This window comes from Miniopterus schreibersii (assembly GCF_964146895.1).
Source record: "Miniopterus schreibersii genome assembly, chromosome: 2".
Classification (NCBI taxonomy): domain Eukaryota; kingdom Metazoa; phylum Chordata; class Mammalia; order Chiroptera; family Miniopteridae; genus Miniopterus; species Miniopterus schreibersii.
Window position 1 is genome coordinate 162,728,965 of NC_138102.1, and position 24,873 is coordinate 162,753,837.

Below are 24,873 nucleotides of genomic sequence, written 5' to 3' on the forward strand. Positions count from 1 at the left end.
GCTTACTCCAGGCCAGACCCAGGCTTCTCTTCTCCTCTGTTCCTGCTTACTACTTGGTGATCTTATCCAAACACCCCCAAATTTCTATTTCCAGCCTAGAATTCTCTTCTGAGTTCCAGACACTTGTATCAGTAACCTCCTTACCTGACAACTGCGCTTGGATGTTTTCTCAGTATTTTCATTTCCAAGGAAGAAGCCTTGATTCTCCCCTTACCCCAGATCTACTTCTCCTCTAGTTTTTCCAGTCTTTTCCATCTCAGCGGATTGCACCACCACCCACCCTAGTTGCTCAAGAGCAAAGCCTAGAAGTCATTCTTAATTTCCTTTTCACTCATTTTCTATTTTCACCCCATCAGGAAGCCCTGTGAACACAACCTCCAAAACAGCTCCTGAATTCTGCCCACTTTTCTCCATCTCCCTTCCTACCAGTCCAGTAAAAGTTACCATCACTTCCCATGGCCCTTGATTGACTTAGAATGCTGCGTTTAAAGCTAAGGACAAATAGTCCCTTAATTGGTCTCCCTACCTTCATTGTTGACCCAACCATCCTTTCTCCCTTGAAGAACCAGAGAGATTATTTTAAATATAAGTTAGATTATTTTTTAAATTCTGTAAATGGCTTCGAATTGCACGCAAAATAAAATCACAGCTGTATGCCTTACAAATCTGTATAGTGTGGCCTCTGACTGTTCCCTCTGCCTAGTGTGCTCTGCCCCAGCCTTCTCATGGCGGATCCTTCTTTGTTATTACGACACTTCCTCATTGCTTCCTCAAAGAAAGATGGTTTTTATTGTTTTGTTTTCACCACACAGCCACTCTGTACCACACTCTCCTGTTTGATGCTCTGAAAGTACTTGTTATTACCCCCCCTTTACTGGATCATAAGCGTGTTGTGAACAGCAAGCGCAAAAGTCCTTCAGGCTCATTACTACCAGTAGTCTGGCATCTGAGCAGTGCTGAGAAGGTTGTGGGTATATATTTGCTAAGTGAATTAATGAATGGCTATTCTATTACCATACAGCTATTTTGTGGTATGTCCAACACTTCTCATTCCTATTTCTGTTCCTGTCTTCTCTTCTTAAGTTGGAAAACTGATGGTCTGAGATAAACATATCAAATCTTCCTAAAGTTTATCTGGAGTTCCCGGTAGATTTACAAAGACTAGAAGTTATGACTGGTTGCTGGTTGAAGCCACAGTTGCCTGCAGACCAATGAGTTCTTATAAAGTAACAAGTCCTAGAGCAGATTTGATTGACAATTTTATTGACTGTCAAAGGGAGCTGTCATTACATACCATTAGAGGAACCATGGAACTTCTGGCAACCTAAAATTCCTGATGGGATGACTGGCTCAGAGCCCTGTGAATAGCACTACTATTGGTGCATGTCTTTTGTGGATGTTTACTGATGACATAATAATTGAAAACTCTTGGCAATTATTTTGAGGGCTCTCTACCCTCATGCATGCCATCTTGGATTAATTTACATTTTACTGGATTCATTGATAGTCTGATTTCTTTTCATAGATATAGATCTTTTCCTCCATGACAGCAAGTAGAATAACTCCAAAGAGGCCTCTGTCACAGAGAAACTGAATTTGGAGTTGTTAGCTCAACCAGTTTTGGTCCTACGTTCAACAACAGCATTCCAATTCGTACAAGCCCTGAAAATCTGGGTGTTCAAGTTATATTTTTCTGTAAAGTAAAATTAATTTGACTTCTATGTATACCAAATAAGTGCTTTAAAGAAACATGAAATGAATAGAATCAAAGTTTTGTGAGAGAAAACATAATTTCAATTTAATTATTACTAAAGCAAAATGTTTTTATTTCTCTGAAAGGTGAAACTTACTTTGGTTAAATATTAATTGGAATGCTGTTTTCAACTTTGAGGTCTGAAATTTCAATTCAATTCACTCAGTATCTATTGAGCATCTACAGTAGGCAAGGCATTGTGTTATAGGAAATTGAAAGAGCTTATTAAACACAATAATGAGATAAGCAGAATAGAAAATAGACCTTTAGACAAACAAATAAAGAGTAAGATTATTTAGTTTTCAGGAGGAAAAAAAGGCTGAGACCAGGTACATTATATACAGATGAGCATGTTTTCAGAGAGGAGAAAGCTAGAGGCAATATTCTGTCTGATATTAAAATAAAGACAAGGAAAAGCTTGTTGATTCCAAGGGTGGTGATTCACTAGAATTAATTTCTCTGGGAACTTGCCTTTCATTCTGGAAAAGTTTAAAGGAACTTTCTAAACTAGTTTAAGTCGTCCTGTCTGTTAACAAGGAGCTATGGAGGCTCAAAACCTCATGATAAGTTTGGGAAACTTGTGGTTTTTACTCAGACTCCTATGCAGTATGAGTATAATTGTACCAGATCATGGCTTTAACCCATACTCACTTCATAGATCATCCATAATGTCACATAAAAATGACAGTGAAGCATGCAATAGGCCCACTGGATGCTATTTTTGGTAAGACCATCTCTGAACTTGCACTTTAAGGGAGACTAACAAGTCAAATAAGCCGGATAAAGAAGCTAGGACCTGAGAATCACAGTTACCAGCCGTGATAAAGCTTGGGGAAAGAAAGGCACAGGGAACATGAGTGTAATCTTCAAATAGTTCCACTTATCCAGAAATTAGTTTTAAACTGACATTTATACATGGGCAAAATTACAGACCATGGCTGGAATTGATAGGCAGGCAATTTGTTACCAGAAAGATCATGCAATGTTGGACCCTAGTGAGCTCCACATTCCTAGAATTCGGGCACAGACTGCTAGGGAAGAGCAGATTGTCTGCAGTGCCCCAGACTGAACTCCTCCAGAGATTCTCTACAGGACAGTACCGCCCCCTTGAGGGTGTTTTGAAATTTGCAGAAATGTTTTTAATAGTCACGACAGAAATTAACTAGATTTCTGTGAGCAGGGCACAGAAATGCTAGATGTCCTGCAATGATGAAGAAAGCTCCAAACAGAAAAATTGTCCCATGTCCAATGTACCACGTGACTTTCTAATGTCACACCAGAATAAATCCATTATAAATATAATTTCAAGTATTTTACCATGTAATAATATTGGACATTTTTTCAAGAAGTTAAGTAAAATAACTTAGAAGAAAGTCAGTAAAAAGGATATACAAATGGAATTAAGATGTTATTTAAAAATTATGTAATAATTTACTTTTTCTGCCAATAGTATCTATTCAATATGTCATGTATTTCCAAGTACCTATTCAGTTTTAAGGGGTTTCAGTGCCAGAGTTTAGTTTTTGCATGGCAAATATGAGACAAAACATTTAAAACTTAGTGCAATAAATTATAGAGATATGCAACTATTGGGTAAACTAAGGATAGATTATGCTCTGTTTTGTTTGGAATGTTCCATGAGTTTTCTAAAGGTACATTAGTGTCAATGATGCTACTCATGGTATTTAAGCTGCTAATAAAATACCCCAGATCAGTCTTTACTAATAGCTGAACAAATGAACATATAAAATAACAGTGATGATTTGAGATCCTTATGAATACACTTAGACACAGCATATAAATTAGCAGACACCTGAAACAGTGATGTCAGTGAGTTGTATTAAGTGTTTTGAAATATTTTATTACCATTCTATATATTTTGATTTTTAAAATACAAAATAAGATCTCTGCTCTGAAAATTACATATTGAATTGGAAAGCATTTATTTTGGGGGTCGGTACTCTAACTAATACTGTCCCATGAGGTCTACCACACAACTTTCTGCCAATCTATCCTCTTGCCAGCTGCTGATTATAGGATGATCATCTCTGAGGTCCCTTTAACTATCTGAAACTAAATGTGTATCTCAATAGAGGGTAGATTGTTTAATATAAAAGATGTGTTTGTGTTACACAGTGTCATATGTTAGTTGTGTTTCATAATATAGAAACTTATTTTGATACTAGACTACACAATAATTTCTAGCTCATTTTCAAGAATATCATACTTTCCACATTTTCCCTCATCTATAACCCATTATTTTTTCTTAGCATATTATCTGTACTTCAATTAAGGTTATTTCCCTCTTTCTTTTATCATATTAAAATACATCTAGTCTCTTATTACTTGCCTTAACTTTAGGTTTTATTCTAGGGTCTACCTATACTTATGCTTGCTCAGTTATTTATAAGTAATCAGTATGAATGTGTTCATTCTTTTGTTTATTTCATGCTTCTTACATGAAAGAACTATTATTGATCCTTTTACTTCTTGTAAGCTCCAACTTATTCATATTAATAATGTGTAGTCATCAGACAATTTCATCATGATTTTTAGAAGAGCTGTATCTGAATATATACATAGGGAATCCATATTCTTTTATTATATATTATTTTATTTTGTCCTGATTTTTATTAGCGTTATGACATTATATCAAATTTTTAAAAATCAATACATGGGTATTTATGAATTTTAATTGAAGATATTAAAGGGAGCATTGCATATTAGTGATATGAAAAGGGAATGGCTTCTGATAGGGTTGAGTACACTGCACTAGATAATCTCTAAGGTCCTTTCATTTCTAAATCCTGAGACTCCTTAGTTCCTCTAACCTTACTATGAATGATGAACACTCCTGTCTCCCAAAACAGTAAACACGGCACTGACAGAAACTTATGCGAAGATGAACATACCCTTTTGGTTGTATAAATGACTATTTTGCACTTATATAAGAGAGCGAGCCATTTTTCATTTCATTGAGTTGAGAAGACCATGCTAAACCAAGAAATGGAAACACGAGCTTCCCCACCGTGAGCATTTTCACACTCACACCGTGCACCCGTCTCACCTAACTTGACAAGGCGGAGCATGGAGGTGTTGCTTCCTCTCTCGGTACAAGCAGTGACCGAGAGATTGTAGATATCTCCTGGGGGCAGGCTGAGAGCTGCAGTCATGACATTGCGTGTTACCTGCAGGATCATCAAAATCGAGAATTTAACCTTCTAATAAGCTTGAACTACACTGCCATTCTAAACAACTGCAGGATATAGCAGGCATGGCCTCTCTGTCCTGTGCTGCCATCTACAATGGATTTTGTAATTAAAGTACAGTATGAATATGTTAGTTCCTCTAAAATGATATAAATCCTCAACTGAGCCAAATGCAAAGTAGCTCTAAACATGCATAACACATATCAGAGCACTTTTGCAGTTAGTTCCCTTGTTTGGAATAGGTATTACTCTGATTTCCCCCTCATAGTCACAGCAAATTTTAGAAAAGGCAACTGCTGGGTTGCTCCTGATAGGAACATTTCTCAGCCCTAGCTGAGACACTCGGAAGAAACCCAGCCACGTCTAGATACTTGGCTTCTTAGACTGTATTTCCCAGCCTCCCCTGGAGCCAGAGGAAACGACGTGACCCAATTCTGACCAATGAATTGTAAGTAGAGGTCATGCGGGCAACTTATAGGTTTGTTCACACGGTCTAAGTGCTGGGCTTTCACATCCTGTCTTCCCCCTTCTTGTAATGACAATGAAGGGTCACCTGTGCAGATAAGGGTGACATAGGGTGGCAGCTGGAGCAACTAGAGAGAGAGAGAGTCTGGACCCGGGGATGATCCCTTACAGAAGAGGTGCCCTGTTAGTCCTGGGCTAGCATGAGAGACACAAACTTTGATTGTCTTTGAGCCACTACCTTTTTTTGTTTTGTTACAGTTGTTTAGTCTGTACCCTAACTAAAACAATGTCAAAAAGCCTAATATACCAGGAGAAAAGAAATCAGTATTCCTAAGTACCCAAATATTTAGGTGGTGGGGGATACATAGAGAAAATATTGAGATTAATTAACCGTGGTTTTCTTGAAAATGTTTGGCATCTTGAAGAAAAAGGTCAAATACAACTTTAAATCAACAGTTACAACTGTTTCTGCTAAGTATTGAAGATTAAAAAGTAAGCTCTATAAAAAAGGGAATTTGACTTTTGTTCACTAGCCTATCTCCAGAGCCTGAAACAATGCCAACTGGCACACAGACATTTGTTTAATGTCTCAATAAGTTTTGCTTAATGGTTCTCCATAGTTTATGCAAACGAATGTTCAGATGCCCAATATTGGGATTCAAAGAAACATACGCTCTTTTTAATTTTCTTCTTTCCTTCTGCAACAACCATCCAGTGCAGCATTCTAGAATGGGAGAGGTCAGTTGTGTCATCCCCATACGTCCAACTTATATATAATAGGCTGCTGAAATATTCCACAGAAGTTATTTCCGGGGCAACTGGGGCTGAAAGGGAGGAAAGGAGAACACTTTAGTATAAGAGATTACTAGCCATTACAATACTTATCAATAGAGCATGAAATCCCCTGTACAGGCAGCTTAAAGAATTAAAATTCACACCACAGGATGGTCCCGGGAGAAGCTGTGTCGTGCAAGGTGGGCACTTGGCTCATGGGACCTCACCCGTGTGGCTCAGACACCAGGCAGTGCCACCTGAGCCTGGAGGTATCAAGGTCTTCATGCAGATTTCACAGTTACAAGATTCCCATAATGTTCATTTTTTTGGGTGTGCTTATCGCACCAATAAATTAACCACCAGGCATTGGTGAACTTATTTTCAAAGAAGTACTGGAAACCCTAGGGTTCTATAAAAATAAGTCTTTTTCATGGTGACACAGCCAAGGTGTTTATGAGAATAAAGGACAGTAGGATCAATGAGTAGAGGGACAGAAGAGAAATAGGATTCCATAAAAAACAAGGCAAAGTCACAGCTGGTGTCTTAGCCCAGAGCTTTGCAGAAGGTGGGCTCTTAACAAATGCTCTGAGGCAAATACTAAGGGAAGGAAGTAAAGGATATTTTATCGCGCTGTAAAGTTAAATTCGCTCTAATTTATTTTATATTTTGTATATTTAAACTTAAAACACTGCCAGTTGGGAAGAGTCCATCACAAGCTTTATAATATATGACCCACGAAAGTGTATTTTAATTATTTTAATGTAACTGGTAATTCTGAAAATTTGAAGAACCACCTGAATTTAAATTCCACATGACTGGTGGTTTAAAGACAGGAGAGTTTTCTGTTCCATGCTGCAGCAAAATACCAACTAAAATATTTGGAGGAGAATTTCTACAAATCATAAAGAATTGTTTTCTTTAATATGCCACTGATTCTCAAAACAAACATTCATAACAACGATGCTTTCAAAGAATTATTCACTGACAAGATGGGTAACAGAGAGTAAAAACACATTTCTCTTTCATGTAAATAGCAGTAGCATTTCTATACATTTGACAATAAATCTTGAAATAACAATGTCTTAGCAAATTACACATATTTTATTAGCAAATAGCAGATATTTTAGAATATTCCAATGAAGGATAGTAATCCTGGCTTCTTTATGGCCTCCTAATATATCCCTAGTTACTTCATTATATCCAAGTATTTATACTTAGGTTTCTTCAAAGGACATTTTCTCATGTTCTAATTCTAGTGAGGACAAGAAACATATTTAAAATGGCAAACCCAGGAGTATATATCTCCCCTTCACAGGTACAAGTCTTCAGACTTTTATACTCCATATTGTTACCTTAAAATCCATCATAGTGCCGAAGGACCACAAGATGTCACTATTTGTTTATGAAACATTAATTGGTACACCAGCATAATTACGAACTTGACTTGCAGACAAATAAGTTGCCTAACAAAGAGAGTAGATTTAAGGTCCTAATAAATCACATCTCATTCAAATATTTTGCTCCTGTTCCTTTTTATGCGGCACAATTTGGCAATTTGGGTCACAACTAAAAGCATAGGAAAGTGAAGTATGAGATCCTTATTTGCTTTAAAATTAAAATGAGAAGAAAAGCAAAAAGAAAAAAAAATCTAAAATTTAATGATTTTTAAAAATAAGTATAAAAATAAATCAGCCACCATTATGTTTGAATAATGATTTGCATTATATTATTTAGGTCTCACACTATCATCTATATGTTGACATTATAGATGTTGATCATTGAGACCATCTGTATCAACAAGTTTAGATAAGACTGTGGACCACCAATGTGAGCATGACTTATTAGTTTGCCTCAGGAAAAGATAAGAAATTACCAAAGATCAATTTATTGAAGATAACAGACTGCTCACTTAGGCAAGTAGCCTACTGATTAACCAGTTTAGTATCCAGACTTGCTTTGTCACCCTAATTGTTCTATCACGATCTTTGCCCAACCTCAGTCAGTTCCCAGTTTTGAAAGGCACACCCAGATCTCCAAATCCTATTAGTATTAATATTATTTCAGGTCCAGTGTTCCCCTTCTGAGACGCTGCAATGACTGTCAAGGCCACACTCTGCCTCACTGCAGTGGGTTCTAATGCACTTAGCTTTGCTTTATTAGCCAGGTGTTGGGTAATATTTTGAGTTTTACCAATGAGAAAATAGAAGCCTAGGATCATTGAGATAATTTGCTCAAAGTTTTAAAACTAGAAATAAGCAGAACCAGATCTGCTCAATCAAGTGTTCAGATGGGAAGCGGGGCTTTTTCCTGACATTGCTGTCTGACAAGAAAATAATATTCTAGGAGAGTTAATCCCAACAGTTAAACTGTATAAATTGTTGATACAGTGAAGTTTAATTATAATTAAATATGTAAATATTAATACAGTCAACAGCATAACCAAGGCTTGTTAAATAATTGGTATTTTCTCCTTTTTTGAGCAAAGGGGGAGCACTAAACAATTGGCTAGTAAGGAAAAGTGATGAATTATATAAGTAATTGTGTAAGAATTCACATAAAATTAATTTCTTTCCTTTGTTTTTTAATTTATAAATTTCAACAGAACAAAGCTAGATGTCCAGTGAGGAAAATATTTTATCAAAATTACTCTTCATCTAAAAATATTTTTTTTCTTTTCTTTTCTTAGTACAACGCTAAATATAGCCTTACAGTCCAACCAAAAGTTCTTGAAAAATCTTAATGCAAACAACCAGAATTAAGGTGTCTTGGATGAATTTCCGTTTTCCATGGTCACCTCTGGTCACCTCAGCGATCTCTGCCGTGTGATGATGAACCACACAGCTTAAGGCCCTGAGATCTAACACGAACAACTTTTCAAGTTACTTAAACTTTGTGTCATGTATTTTGCTAAGTAGCTTATTTAACTGAGTAGTAATAATAGATAATAACAGAGAATAGATACTAGTTTCATCCCCATTTTCCACATGATAAAACTGAGGCTTAGAGAAGTCAACTTGCTCAAGGTTATAGGTGGCAGGCAGCAGAGCCATGATTCAGACCCAGGCCAACCTGGCTCCAGGTCTGTTTATCTCCTGCAGTGAACAATACCGCAGTCAGCCTGTGGCTTCAAAAATGGCTTAATTAATAAGGAACTGCAGGCGCTGTAGCAAACAGGATCATCAAATGGGCCAAGTCACGGGGGTGCCGTGGGAAGCTGAGATCTGCCCGCTACACCTCTGTTCTGGCCAGTTGCAAACAGGGGCACACAGGCCGAGGGCAGTGACTCGGGATAAAAATAATATTTTAATTTGTAAAAGCCATCATTTAAACAAACAGTGAATTTCCGGACTCAAGCATGTGATCCCCCAGGACACCAGTGCCCAGTCGTCCTGAGTGAGTGACAGGCACTTGCTGAAGCCTGGAGACCTCAGAACCCCCTCCAAACAGTATTCCCGCCTCAAAACACGGTTCCCACGCCCCGCTCACCTGTTATGAAGCTGATGGTGGAACTGTCACAGCAGCTCAGTTCTGGGTCCCCCCACGTCACCATGGTCACTCGGAAGTTATAGTACCACGCTGGCAACAGATTGGCTATTCTCTGAAACAAGCAAGGAGACAAAAGACTAAGGGGGGACATCATCTTTTTGGAATAGAGTTGTTTCTATTCAAACATGAAAAGAATTAATAAGCAATTTTTATTTTCCTTTCTGTGCCCAGTCATATTCACCAAATTTTCCATTATAAAAACAACTTTTTTTTTGAAATGAGGTGAGGTGTAAATAAAATGCTATACAAAAAAATAACATACTTTAAAAAAGCAACTCAAAGGTATAGACTCAAATACTTCCAATATTGGCTTCATTTTGCAGTTTCCTAAGTTATATTATACAAGTGAAATACTACTTATTTGCTAGCTGTATGTACACATCTCCTTATTTCTAAGCCAAATGACCTTTTATAACCCTGTATTCTCCCAGGTTGGACCCTAAACATGTGCCCTTGATGGGTGGCAATTACCAGTGTCATCAACTGGGTAGAGGGCAATTGTGTACCTCATGTGTCACCTGTAGGGTTCCCGCTCTTTTAAAATTATTCAAGGTGCAGAAAGAGCAGTCTTTACCTGCTCTCCAATGGCCTGACAATAGAGGTATTTAACTGATTTATAGATGTCAAGAATCATTGTTACAGTTAAGCAGTGTCAACTAATTATTAAATGATGAAAGCTAATCTCTTGTGCTTTTCTCCCCAGGGGCAGTAAGAAACAATAAGTGCTTGATATCTATACTAAAATGTGGATTAACAAATAAACTCGATTAGGGGTGAAAGCTAGTTTCACACAATTCTCTCTCTCTCAAAACAAACTGAAAACTAAAAACAATCCTAAAAGCAAAAACAACCTAAAAACTTTGATAGTGGCAAACTACCATGTACATTTACGACACGGTCTAATTTACAGATACCTTTTCCTGACATTAGGTACATACAGGCGTGTCTATTTCCACAGGAAAGTGGGATGGGTAAGGAAAGATTACCACTGATGCAGTTAAGGAGACAGTCGCTGCTATTTCATAGTAGGTTGTCCACTCTGATGTCATTGTTGCAGGGTTGAAATAAAACATTTCAACCACATATTTTCTGAACACTCCTAAGTAAGGTCTCGTCCAGCTCAAAACCACTGCTGTAGGACCCAAGGGGTAGAGCATTAAATCCTTTATTCCAGTTGGAACTAAGAAGGGGGAGGGGGAGTGAAAAAAGAAAGCCAAGAAGGGATATTTAATATCTTAGCAATGGCTTCAAACTTCTATTTAATAACTAAGGTTTTCACTCTTCTGATACAATTATTGAAAACTAAACATATTTGTCTCTGACCCCCACACACACCCCAAATAGTAAATGCTAAGGATGTCCTCCAGCTGTAATAGTTTATTGCTCTGAAGGTAAGATATTGGATGAACAAGAATGAGCCTCCTATGTATGAAGATAATGACTGGAGCTTGGACGCTGAACCCCACAAACAATACTTTGATAAAGTTGTTTTTCTTGTAGCTGGTAACTTACCAAGGGCAAATGTCACAGGATCTGAAGGTGGTCCAATCAAAGGGCCTTTTCTTAGGTACATCACCACCTGGTATTGGGCACCAGGAACCAGATTTTCAATAACAGATTTGCTTGAGTTCACCTTTAAACCAAACACCCAATGAGATTTCTTTAGAGCTGGGCTTTTAGAATGTGACACAGAGGCGAAAATTGTATTCAGAGACTCTTTGTGGAACCAGAGATGCCTTTGAAATCCAGAATCCTTTACTCATGCCCGGGAAGGTCGGATTTCAAAATTAGGATGATTTATAGTTTATGTGAACACAGAAGGGGGCCCAGAACATTCAAATTCTATGGCTGGATTTAATAAGCCCCATGAACTGCTTCACACCCATCAATGTCAATTGTGACTATGTACAAAAGAGACGCATATGCCTCTAACAGTAATCAAATCAGCAACACCATCAGGATAGCCTGGCATCCTAAATTGTAGTGTCAGCTGATTACATACAAAGATCAGTGCAGGGATGCCTGTAGTCCCTTGTCACCGAGAAGCATATAATATCTAATTATAGAGATGGAAATGACTTCAGGAATTCTCTAGTCCAAACCTCTCATTTAATAGATCAAGAAAGTAAAGCCAGAGAACTGCCAAGGTCACATATTTAGATTCAGTGTTGGAATGTGACACCTAGTGTGTGTCCTCTAGTCCACACTACAGGCTGCTGCAACCCCATGAAATAATGTTGTCGAGAACATTTCTCATTAGGTGAGCTCTTCTTTACAGATTTAAAAAAAACTTTTGGTTACGTGACTAACACCATATAGAGAAAAATAGTGAGAACAGATAGATACATACAATGTACCCATTTAAGTTGAATCTTGCTGTGCATAAGGACTGATTAAGAAGTATGTTGCTTTAAACCCTTAGTGCTTCTAGTGTTAAGACAATCTTGCTTAGTGAAGAGAACACAGGTTTTCCATTCAGACTGTCTGAGATCAAATCTTGACCCTACCCCTCATAAACATGGGAGTTTATTGATAATTTATAATTTTTAATTATCCTTGGTTTTTAATTTACCTTGGTTTCCTCATTGATGAACTATAGATAATACTATCATATACCTCATAGAGTTCTAAGGATGCTTAAGCCAGAATATAAAAAAAGTTGACTCCTATTACTCATCAACTTTTTTGCCTCTAGGGCACATAAAATTGCTGCAAAGATGCTTAAGTAACTGGAAAACAATATTGTTGACAGCTTACCTATGCTGTGATTTTTAAAAGTCTCATCGCAATTTTAAGAATAAACATACTTTTAGTGATATTATATAGATGAAAACCTTTCTAACACCAGAAACTGATTCTATACAGCAGAAATTGTATAATTTGAACTGGTACAACTTTCTCTTCACATAGGTGGGGAGGACGGCATACCAAAATTCTTTTTCCATTAATTTGACCAAAATAAGATGAAAATGAATTAATAAGTTAGCATTTCCACCTTTCCTATTTACACTCTTTTTATATCAGGGTTGCTTGTCCATGTTTTAGAATTCACTTCTGCTAGAAGACATCAAGACAAAGCTAGTCCACGAGATAACTTCATCTGCTAGAGCATTTCCTGAAGAGATTAGCTATGAATAAGAACATGTATATTACACAAAATAAGCAGTACTGTTTTATTCCTTTAAAATACATTTTAAACAATAAAACTATTTGCTCTTTGTAAAAATTATTCACATCATAGGAGAGTAAATAAAGTAAACTGAAGTCTTACTGTCGTCCTCCCATCATTTCCAACATCTTGGTGAGCAATTTTCCAGGCTTTCCTTGACACATAAATTCATAAGTAATATGCTATTGAACCATACAGGTGTCAGAGTATCAACATTGCTCCAAACTTTTAAATTCACAGCACATTGTAGACATCCGAACACACCTATAAATACTGACCTAGCTCTTAATCACTCATTAAGAATATTAGAATAACACAGGACGTTAAGCATGTAGATTGTTTCAGGGTGATGATAAAGTTCCTTTAGTTTGATAATATACATATATATATCACAATACTAAAAAAATGAGAAGAAAGTAATGATATTTCAAATGAACTTGTAACAAATCATAAACACCAATCCCCTCCCAATTTTTGAATATTTGCTGAGCCACCAACCTATATCTATACTTCTGTCCCTCTGTACCTTTTTATTTATCCTAGACCTCCTTGGGGGTGGATTGGAGGTGAGAGGGGAAAATGCTCATATATTCTATTTGCTAAATAATATGTATTTTATTCTCTAGAGGATTATTTCATACCCCCTTCCCCAACTTTCACCCCATCTTTGCCTTCCAATATTTCCTCTCCCACTCCTGACTAGCTTAGTCTTCATCGCGGAGAATATCATTCAGCCCAGAGTCTCCCCAACTAGTCACCAGTCCTCTCCCTCCTCGGCTAAAGAAATGGGAGGAAAGATGGACTAAACAGTATAGGGAATTTATCCTATTTAACAATTAAGTAGCTGGTTTGAAGTAGATGCTGATGAGGGTTCCTTTGACTCTGAAATGGTCTTATTTCTACTTTATGTTATTCTTATTCCATTACTTCTTTTCTATACATTTGTTATAATTACTCAGGTTTTTCTGGGAAGGAATCTTAGAATTACTCCATCTCCCTCCTTTGATTAAAAAAAACAACCACCATCCAGGTCAGTTTGTATAATAATAAAAGCTAACAATTCCTGGCACACTTATGTCTCAAGCCCTGCATTAAGCATCGAGACTTTGATCTTTGTTACAACTCTATGAGAGAGGATATGCTTCTCCTTATATTACAGATTAAGACACTTGGACATAGAGGTGAAGTCGTCTAGGGACTCAGAGTCGGTAACTGTTAGAATCAGGTCTGAACTCAGCTGTTTGACACTGGAGTCTATGCTTTCAGTCACTCCTTTTGACTTTGTCAAGAGCAGTGAGGGTGACCCCTCCCCGCAGTGTAGCGCATGCGATCCGACAGAAACAGCAGGACCTGGAAGCTGGATCACTTGAGTCCTGGTCTCAGCTCTAATAACAATTAGTGTGTAACTTTGAGCAGGTTCCTTAAATAGTTGGCCTTACTTAGCTCTACTATTTTTTTTATTTACATAGCCAATAGATTAATTTGTCTGTCTTCTGATTTTGTCACTTAGCTATACATTCCTGTAAACTGTGGAAAACACTTATGGACCAAGGCAGATCACATATAAAAATAAATATACATGCATATATTATATGATGCTTCTTAAGTCTGAAATGTATGATTGTGTGTGAGTCTACGGAAAATGCCAAAAACACATTTAACTTCAAAGAATTGGCTGGGTCCGTTATCTAACTGAGCACTGACTTTATGTTCAACATGTATGTAATTTCTTAATGAATAGCCCTCAAATGGCCATTAGAGATATATCACAAAACTCCTTTCCCCATAAACAGTCACAAACAAACACATACATGGAAAAAACCCAGATATGAAGAACATACACTTGATAAGGACAAATTTAAATTACTGGGTACATGCACCTACATGGAAGACCAGATGCTAAGCTTCGTGAACTTCAGGTTCAAGTCAGGTTTGTTTTATCCTAGCATCTCGCACAGGACGCACCTACCACAGAAATCAGTGGAGTTGTAGGAGGGGTAGGGGCACTAGCAGTGGGTCTCATGGCTGAGCTAGATGACACATAAAGCAATGCTCCTGTGGCACAGCTGGTGGCAGAGGCAAACAGAGAGAATGAAACTATAAAATAGCAAAACATTATCTTAATTGTTAATATGTATTTGGCTCTAGAATCATGCTTATTTTTGAGCTGTATTTTGAATTTTCTATTTAATGTAATCACAGTACCACTGAATATAAAACTAAAGAAATATCATTATTGTTTTCTTTCTGGATAATGACTGCTTTAGAAATAAGCCCAAATCAGATGGATCCTGTTGAGAACACCTCCTGGATTCTTTTGATCAATGGCCACTTGACTGTAGGTCGGTTTGTGAGAGTTTTTGAACTGATGCTTCCTCATCTGAAAATGTGTGTGTGTGTGTGTGTGTGTGTGTGTGTGTAGTGGGGTGGTGGGTGATGGGGGGGGTAATAATACAGTCCTCAAAACATTCTTCTGGTAACTGAGATAACACCTAGCACAATGGTTTAGTTCCCACTCTCCATTTCACATATTGGTCTCCTTGCTCATAATCTTTAACAGTTTCATGTTTGCACTTCAAAAAGTACTATCAAAGTGCACTCAGACCAGCCCTTTCTGGCTCATTTATAACATATACTATCTATCTATACCTTTAGCTTTTTGCTTCCATGCAAAAGATTTGTAATTTGTACATTAGTTGGGGCAGGGAGGAAATGTACCTTGGAGAAATCAAGTTCTAGGTCACATGCTGTAAGAGAAAAACAGTTTCCTATCAATGTCCGGAGTCTATCATCTTCCATGTACTCTGGGAAGGAAGCTTGTAAGCTGCACAGTGAGCCGTGATTACTAGTTAATTGGTTCAGCATATTTACTCCTTAATTTAATTCAAGTCCAGGGGTAGCCTCAGCATTAAGTATGGGCTTATCTCAGCACGCTAACACTTTCTAGTGCTCCAAAGACCACTATTTCTGAATTCATCTTATCAATTAAAAAATTCTCCCTCTGAATTTCATTAAATGCTTGATTTTTGTAGCATGGATGGAAACCTTCCAAATAGCTTTCATACAGCCAACATCTTTTTTGAGTATTGTATTTCCAGTGTACTGCATATGAATTGATTGTTACTTTGCCTTGAGGCAGGTGGGTACTGTGTTTGTAAGACACCAAGAAATAATAAATTTGATCTCATGAAATAATCAAATGTAATAAATAATGAAACAAAATAATAAAGTGTAATAATAAAACCAGGTTTTTAGGAAAATTGGGCCAGGCTCCAGGCCTGCGGTGGGTGTTCAGGGCATCGGAGAGCAAGGCCTGCCCTGGCCCGCACTGCTCGGCTGCACTCAGGATCCCGGGGCGTGTGCACGCATGGGAGCCACTCCCAGAGCTGCTGTATCCACCGGCCCTCACCCCGCCTGTGCTCAGCTAACTCCTAGCCCATCCTACAGAACTCCTCTCAGTTGTGATTATTGATTTTTTTTTACTTTATCTGCTTTTAATTTTTGAACCATTTTTTTCAGGGAGCACGCATTGCTTTTATAGTCAAAACAACAAGAAAAAAGTGAGAAAAAAAGTAAAACAAACAAAAACAACCCCAAACCTTCTGCTTGGTTGTCTCCTGCCCTGGGGGAAATTTTTCTCTCCAGTTTCCAAATCCTCTCCCCTCAATCCCTATTTACGCCCAGTTCCTTCCTTCTGCGAACTCATGCGGCCTCCTGGTGGTTTTCAGCCTAGGCCTTATTTTACACTCTGCAGTAATTACATGCTCACTTATCCGTTGCTCTCACTAGATTATAGGCTCTGCAAAAGCAGGATGTATAAAAATTATCTAGATCCCCAGTGTCTATCCTAGTACCTGGTACATCGTAGGTGCTCAGTAAGTTCTCTTGAATGAAGCATGAAAGCAAAAGGCTGGTGGCCACCCTAAGAGGGAAAAGGAAGGTGGCTGTGACCAAAGAGCCACACACGCTCCTTTCCTGGCCCCTCTCCCGGCTCCCGGTGCACGGGGGAGACTTGAGCCTGGCTTCTCCGGGTGGCCTCGCACGGCCTGGAGGCTGTGCTGCAGCAGGCGAGTGAGGCCCGCAGCGAAGCCCTTCCTTTACCTGCGTGCAGTACTGTTTCTCCAGCCTCTGGCTCTCCTTTTGTTTCTGGCAGGTGAGGGACACCACGGACACAATGGTGCCGTTGTAGTTCTCTTGCGAGGATGTCCAGGACATCAAGGCAGTGGTCGAGCTTAAAACGTGGACACTCACGTGCTGGGGCTTCTCAGTGAGCTCTTCCATCCACTCTCCCGAAGGACCTGCACATTTCAAAGCAGAGCACAAGGGATGTTTCACGCTGAGATGGTTGAGATAAAAGGTCGTAGTTATAAAAATCGTGTTGTTTTCTTTGCCCTAACACAGATATCCAAAGTAAGACTGGCAGCCAGGCTGGTCTTGACATCGTCTGCCCAGCGACAGCCCGCGCTGCATCTCTCATCATTGACCTAAATAACAGCAGCAGCAGCAAAAACAGCCCTACCGAGAGGCAGAAGCTCTGCTTCCATTGTTACATGCATCTGAGATTATTCTGGAAAATTCTTCACTTTAGAGAATTTAAAAACAAAGAGTGGGTGTAAAACAAAGAGTGGGTGTAGCCGTGTGACATGTCATCCATGTTTATAATTTCTTTGCTTCTAGGATCTTTGGTCTCTAGACCAAAGAAATAATTACTTTGAGCTTCAAACTAGCTTTTACTATGGTTATATAAAAAAAGGTCAAATTTGATCACAGCAGGATGGAAGAGGCAGGGCGTGACTATATGAGAGAAGAAATGGGCAATAGGTTGGCTCAATTACAGAAGCTGGCTAAAACCTGGGTGATAATTTGAGGACATGGTGGGTTCTTCATGATAAAATATCTCCATAGAAGTGCCCCCCCATTAGCTTTGTTCTCTTAGGTTTCTAAAGGGGTCGTCAGCACAGTGCCTGACACATGAGGAAGGACCCCAGAATTGTTATGGCGATTTTATCTACAGAAATTCCCTGTTGCAATGCAAATGTGCAACTTCCTTTTATTTGCTCAGGAAACATTTCTCTCTTCCTTAATAGAAGCTGTATTCCTAGGCTGGAACCCAGGACAGGAAAGGGAGCTGGTGGCTGTGCTGGGGGCTGCAGTCTCAGGATCACCGTAACTGGGGCGGGGGAAATAACAAAAGTAAAAACAATAATAATAATAATAATAATAATAATAATAATGGCAAGGCGATATAGCATTCGTTATGTACCAAGGTCTGTTTTAAGTCTATATGTGTTTACATATTTAATTCCTTAATTTCCGTAACAAACCTGTGAGATAAGTACTGGTATTAATCTCTGTTTCAGATGAGGGAGGGTAAATGAGCTGGAATTAACACAGAGAAAGTCTGGTTCCCAAACCCATGCAGTGGTTCAATAAATACTTTCTGAATGTACAACAGAATTAATAAATATGCAAATAGTATAATCCCAGGCTAGGCTTTTATAATCTGGTGCTAGAAGCAAGATGTACACAGATAAAATAAATCTGGAGAAATACCACGCACACATAAGCTCTGTGTTTCGAGTTGTGTGTTAAGAAACAGTAGAAACTCAGAGAAGGGAGGAGACAGCTTGGCCAGGACAGTCGAGGGAGGCTGCCTGGAAACCCTTAACACTCGCGGGGGACCTCTGTGAGCAGATAAGGGAATCTTGGATACTGAAACATTTTTAGCCCATGGGAAGAACTGAATAGTAAACTATGTTCTCATTCTCAAGTGATGTCATGTCAAAGCTCTCCCATCATTGGAAGACATGCAAATAAATTATGACTATTTTTTTTGCACGCCTATTGGGCCTTTCAGGCTTTCTACCAGTGAGGACATTTTTGGTCGCTTAAGTAAAATGGTTATATGGGACATTTTCAACATTTTTAAGTTGCTAAATGAACTGATTTCTCCCCTCCGCCCTCCTCTTCTTTCTCCTGCCCATCTTTTTGAGGCCTAGTTGTGAACGGTGGTCTTTTGCCTTTGTAGATGGTGATAAAGTGAACGGTGGCCATCCTTTTTGGAGAGCAATGTTTACCCATTCCCTTCTGTTTTTCTTTCTGCTGATCAGAGGCACATTTAATTCCTGATGAGCTACGTAGCTGGTTTTTAGCCTCTAAATTTCTGGTAAACATAGATTAGCTCAAAACATTACAGACATGCACTTTTAGAGGCTACTTATTGATCTGAGATTACCTTTTATTGACTCAGTAGAAGCCACCCTAAGATTTGACATTGGGCCTTTAGGATTCTCTAGCTTTGTTTTCTTGTGGCAGCTTTAGGGTGACCACCTCGGTCTTACAAAACTTCAACTTTTGTCTTTCCTTTTCAGCTCTATAAGCTCAATATTCTGAGACTTTTCACACAGTCCAACAATATCAGTTTTCATTACAACTTTAAACAAAAGTCGTATTTCTTGAAGGACATTTGTTCATGTCCTTCAAGAGTTTGTTGTGGCTAGTGTGAAAGGCCAGATTAATAAATGTGCAATTATCACAATAATTTTAAAAATCCTTAAGTTAAATGGGTAGGTTTGTGACTATTAAACATACATATATTTCCTCTGCTCTCAACATTTCATGGATTTGGGACTCTCCTGACCTTGAAGAGTCTCAGGATCTCTGAGGTGTGATGAATAATTGATGCCTGAGCATCATTAATCCCACCAGTTCCATTGTTCTAGCCCCCGGTAAGCGCAAAAGGGTCTCTTTGGTACTTACTGATGTAAAAACTGAGTGATTTTGCTGACTGACTTTTTCGAGTTTCACAAGATCCTGAGGAACTAAAAGTTGTCACAGATAACTTATATTTCCCAGGCTCCTTCAGCTCTGTAACAAATTCGTGTGCTTCTTCAGCCACTGTCAAATGTTCAGTAAAGTTTTCTAAATAATACATAAAAAGAGAATACATATAAATTGATAACTGGAAAGGCCTTGACTATAGACAAGTCAATTAATAAAAAAATATTTTTTTATATTGTTGCCTTCCTTTTATCAAATTCATTTATACCGCTAAGCTAAAGGTACTATAAATAAAAAATTGACTAAGGGTTGGAATTGATTTTCACAATACTTTTAAATAGCCACTAAAATATGGTGTCCAAATAAATAAAATGACAGTGAGTATATACTGTGTATTCTTACTTATGGTTACCCAGAAAATTACACACACAAAATAGAAGTAGAATCTTAGAAGACAGCAATAATTGACTTTCTTACCCAGATGCAAGGGATAAAAAGTAACCAATGACAAATATCCTATAAGATCCTTGTGGTAGCATTAACTATCCAGAAATGCCTTAAAATATACTGAATTCTTTCTAGTTAAAAGTAACTCCTCTGGATATATTTTCTGACACTTGTAATATTTTTCTTTTATCTGTTTGCTTCCAGAACTTTTAAAAAGTAAAAATAATTTTCCTATTGCTTCAAAGTCCATCTCCCACTGCTTATTACTTCATTTGAAGTTGGTATCACCAGCTGGTGATTATAATAGCCTTCAACAGAACACTGCAGTCAGATAAAAGCATGTTTGAACCTTCACAGAAATAGGCATTAAAAAAAATTCTGAGCTACAAGACTATTTTCCATAGAATATACTGAGGAGCAGAAAAATAAAAGCCAAATTAAGGAAACTTTTTTCTCTTAATACAAGTAATTCCAGGCAAATGTTACGACTTTTGACTCAGATAATTGGAAATGACTAAGGATTTCAATTTTATATAATATTTGGGTGTGGTTGACTGCTCTGTCATCTAGTATAGAGGAATTCACAGATTTTGTATCTCATTCTACTAAATAAAATAGGGGCAAACAATATGTCATGTATAAAACTACATGATCCTAATGCCCTACCCTGCAAATAGAGCTGTCCTTGTGACTTCAAATTTTGACAACTTGACAACCTTTACCACCCGTACTACTAGACTGGAAAGCATAAAATGAAGTATGTTACTGTTAAAAAAAACCCACGAAAAAACAAAAAAAAACTAGACAAATAACAAATAACTATTAAAAATCTACCAAACAACAATTTAGATATTATTCATGACCCAAATTTACTGAATGGATGGCTTTGCTTTTTATAAACTAGTGGGCTAAAATATAAAGAATGGCTCTCAGATGCTGGATAAGTGAATAGGATAGATAATATAGTAGCTACAGTGGAAATACCAGCTGCTGTGTATTTTCTGGTTTACTACCAGCTCCTCTTTGGGAAAATATGAGTGGGGCTGCTTCCAGAAGAGGACACCCCAGGGGACTAAGGACAGCTCGGTGAGCAGGTCACAGGTTTGATACTCGGGAAAGCAGCGATTTTGTCAGATTCTTTTGCTGCATGCTTCCAAAATTTATGAAAACGGGAAATTTCTCCAGAATATTTTATAATTTGTGATGATGGTTAGACCTTTAGTTGAAACTCTTTCCAGCAGCGTGGGGTCTGTTAAACGTTGGGCGGGGAAATATGCACAGTTGACAGCACTTGCAACTGATGAACTAACCAAACTGCAGATTCCTATCCGATGAGTTCATTTTGTTTCCTAGTCTCAGTTCACATTGGACACTTAATTCAATTCCTCCCCTTTCCTGGTCATTTTTCTTTGGCTATTAACTATCTCCCTTGAGTCTTTCTTCCTAAACTTGAATTTTGCGATGTTTCAGTTTCCTCTGCTTTCACTGTCTCACGTCTTACTCCACGCGATGTCCTGTCGCTTTACCTTCTCTCTGCACGTGGATGTGGAACCCGTCGAAGGCAGTGGGTGGTTTCGGTGGCAGCCAGCTCAGGACCATTTGCACAGGGGGGAAGGGGAAAGGGCCTGCGGGGGGCCTCTCCGCCTCCCCGAGGGTACTGTTCCCGTCGTATCCCGGGGGGAGCACACCGACCAGCCCAGCCTCGCCCTCAGGGGCTGCTGAGGCGCCGTCCCACCAGCGCGGCTGGGCCGCAGTGTCGCCGCTGCTGTGCAGGTCGGGCCAGCCAGAAAGGTTGCCCGAGGGAAGCTCGGGAGCTTCGTCTGTGAAATGGAAGAGCTTGTCTTTCCCTGCCGGCTCTTGTGGCCTCATGAACGATTCCTCTGGGAAACTGCCGCTCTGTTCTTCCCAGTTGTTTTTGTTCAAGTTTATAATACGAACTGAGATGTTTCGCGGTGGATAAGGGGCTGTAAGGAAAAGAATTTATATTTTCAAGTAATTTTTAAACTCTATTAGACTGAATGCTTAATCTGTTGACGAGTCAGATGCATGAGCAGATTTACAAAATAGAGTTTAGTTCAACTTCTATAATTCTAGGTTCTAATTTATGTCAAGAACAATCATGATTTTACATCTAAGATTTTGTGGGTGATGTGTACATTTTTGGACACTTACCAGTTCTATGCTGTTGGGGTTCATGGCTGACACCACTGTACTCCACAAGAGCACTCTTGTTAAAAGTTGCCTCAGATACCAGCTGAAAAGTGATATTACTATAACATATTCCTGGCAGCCAGTGATTAAATACTGTTTTTCCCTTAAAGAAATCTGAGAAGAGAAAAAAAATCAATTATATTAAAATATTGATCTTCTAAATGACACACACTTTTTGGAAGTTCTAACCATTATGACTAAATATCAATAAATAATATTTTCTTCAACTTCTGGGATGGAGAGTAATAAACATTTGACATAGGCTAGAGGTGAAAATTTGAATTTTTAGATTCAGTCCTGAAAAGCTTTTTATGCAAGATTTGGATATAATTGGAGTTAAGTCTCAATTCCAGGAGCATTTGGTGTATTAAGTGGAAAACATGTATAGAAACTGTGGAGACTAGGTTTTTGTTAGCTACTTACTTCGAGACGAAAACTCACGGTATTTTGCCACCTTATGACTTAGAAAAAAAGTAATTTTACAAGAAATGTTTTCTCTAGGCTCACTTGTGAAAACTAGCCTATTTTAAAAGTAGAACGGTTTTATCTGACAGTTGCAGACAGAACCTGCTCAAAGAAGAAAATAAAAATTTGGATTTCATCTGGAAAACATTAAAGAAAATAATAAATTTAGAAATCCAAGTTATAAAGGAATGAGAGAAGGAAATGAAAAGTACTACTTATGAAATTAAAAGCCAAAAACAATTTAAAAAATTGATTGAAAAGAGAGCATGTTCACTTATTTTTAAACTCACAGCTTCGAACTCAGCAAAAATTCCAGTGATTGCTTCTCAGCCATTCATGAACTTGCCCGTGTATGTGATAAACAAATAAGCACCCATTTATTAATTTGCAGGTAATCTGTTTTCACTGAAAATAAAGAATGCAATAATTTGTGGAGTCTATGTTTATTTAAATGTTTTAAAAACTGTAGAAAGCACTGCAAATATTTTAAACAGTGTCTCATTGAAAAAGAAAATAAAATCTATGGAAGAAAGGAATTTGTGAAAGCAGCAAGTCAGTGACATTTATCTGGATACCATGCCTTCCGTGCTTCAACATGCATTCTCCACCTCACCAATGTCTCCAGTTACAACCAGTCAACTTTGACACCATCGTCTAAGCCTCCTGCAGAGAGATGTCCTGTCCTGAGAGTATTTGAGCTCTTCCACTCAACTCCCCCAGGGCAGAGGAATACCCTCTCTCCTCTCCCTCCCCACCCTTCTCCACCCCTCCCCCTGCCCTCAGCCCACCTCAGTCTGCTCAGAGAATTTGGCTCAGCTCTTTTGAAATGATTAATTCCCATGGGCTCTCTTCTTCCTCTCTTCTCCCCACAGTTTCCCAATCAAGCCAATAAAAACAGTGAACCTGGTTTTTGTATATTAATGCATTTAACGTATCCTACAGTTAATATATACAAAGGAACATAAAAGCAGTGTCTTTTGCATTTGAGAATAATCCCGGACCATCTCTAAGAGCATATTTGTGAAAAGCACCTCTCTAGTTTCCCAGTTCTGGAAATGCCCTCCTAACACCCCCGGAAGGAGACGGTTAGGTGAGGTACTTCTAAAAGTTTGACTTTATTTCCTGTACCAGACATGTTACCTTTGACAAGAATAACACGTAAGTGACAATGACTTGAGTATTTCTTATGCTAGTGCATGAAACATGACTCCAAGCCAGTGAACCAGATAGTCTAAGACTCCCCCGAACAAGCTTGTCATGAATCAATAACTATTTTTAATAGTTTATTTTAATGGTCAAATAGTGAATTATAAAATGTCTTTGAGCAAGAGTGAAGACCACTTGGCCAAAATCATGTAAAAAGTAACACTCAGTCATCACTTATTCAATCTTCCTTTCGCCTCTTACCTTTATATAACATTGTCCGGAAGTCTTTGCCTTCCCAATAGCTTATGTTTACTCTTGTGAAAACATTATATTTTTCTGGATAATGAATTTCAAACAGGACTCCTGTTTCAGGTGAAGGTTTATAGTCATATATTGAAACACTGGTTACAGGCAGAGGTTCTGCAGAACAAAAGTAAATGAAGAAAGGGGCAGAGGGGCACAGGGAGAAAAGCCATTACCCATACTTGGAAGCGACCAGGAGTCTATCTACCAAAACTTTAGGTGCAGTTTGATCATCTGAGGGTACTGACTTCCTCAGTACTCAGGAGCTGAGTGTTCTCAGCAGTAAGTGATAAAGTACCTTTCATAGGGTGTTTCCTGCCTTTCAAAGAACTTTGATATTTATTTTTCCATTGACCTTCTGCAACAACCCTGAATCTAGGAAGAGCAAACAAAACAGATAAAAATAATGATAACTCAGAGCCTTCCATGGGCTTGTCAAAGGAAATTCCACAAGTGTGTGGCAGAATCTGTATCTCCAGATTCCTAGTTCATTTTCTTTCCCCCAAGCCAATAACATTTGATATTAATAACAGACCAGTAACAGAAAATGCATTTTGGTTGTGACCAAGGATAAATGCTTACTGGATCTTTATTTCTTTGTGTAA

General features: G+C 38.3%; 1 protein-coding gene across 2 annotated transcripts in view; it reads right to left on the minus strand.

Moving 5' to 3' along the window:
* The window catches only part of PTPRO (protein tyrosine phosphatase receptor type O), an 83,072-nt gene that overhangs the window by 52,418 nt on the left and 5,781 nt on the right, over positions 1–24,873 (minus strand). For both annotated transcript variants that reach the window (XM_081129149.1, XM_081129150.1), the window contains exons 2-11: positions 24,227–24,385; positions 22,316–22,468; positions 21,670–22,107; positions 19,676–19,837; positions 17,018–17,214; positions 11,260–11,380; positions 10,734–10,927; positions 9,688–9,799; positions 6,100–6,251; positions 4,821–4,941 (exon numbers count right to left, since the gene is read on the minus strand). In XM_081129149.1, the coding sequence (XP_080985275.1) occupies positions 4,821–4,941; positions 6,100–6,251; positions 9,688–9,799; positions 10,734–10,927; positions 11,260–11,380; positions 17,018–17,214; positions 19,676–19,837; positions 21,670–22,107; positions 22,316–22,468; positions 24,227–24,239 (1,663 nt within the window). In that variant the 5' untranslated portion in view covers positions 24,240–24,385. The remainder of the gene's footprint in view (positions 1–4,820; positions 4,942–6,099; positions 6,252–9,687; positions 9,800–10,733; positions 10,928–11,259; positions 11,381–17,017; positions 17,215–19,675; positions 19,838–21,669; positions 22,108–22,315; positions 22,469–24,226; positions 24,386–24,873) is intronic.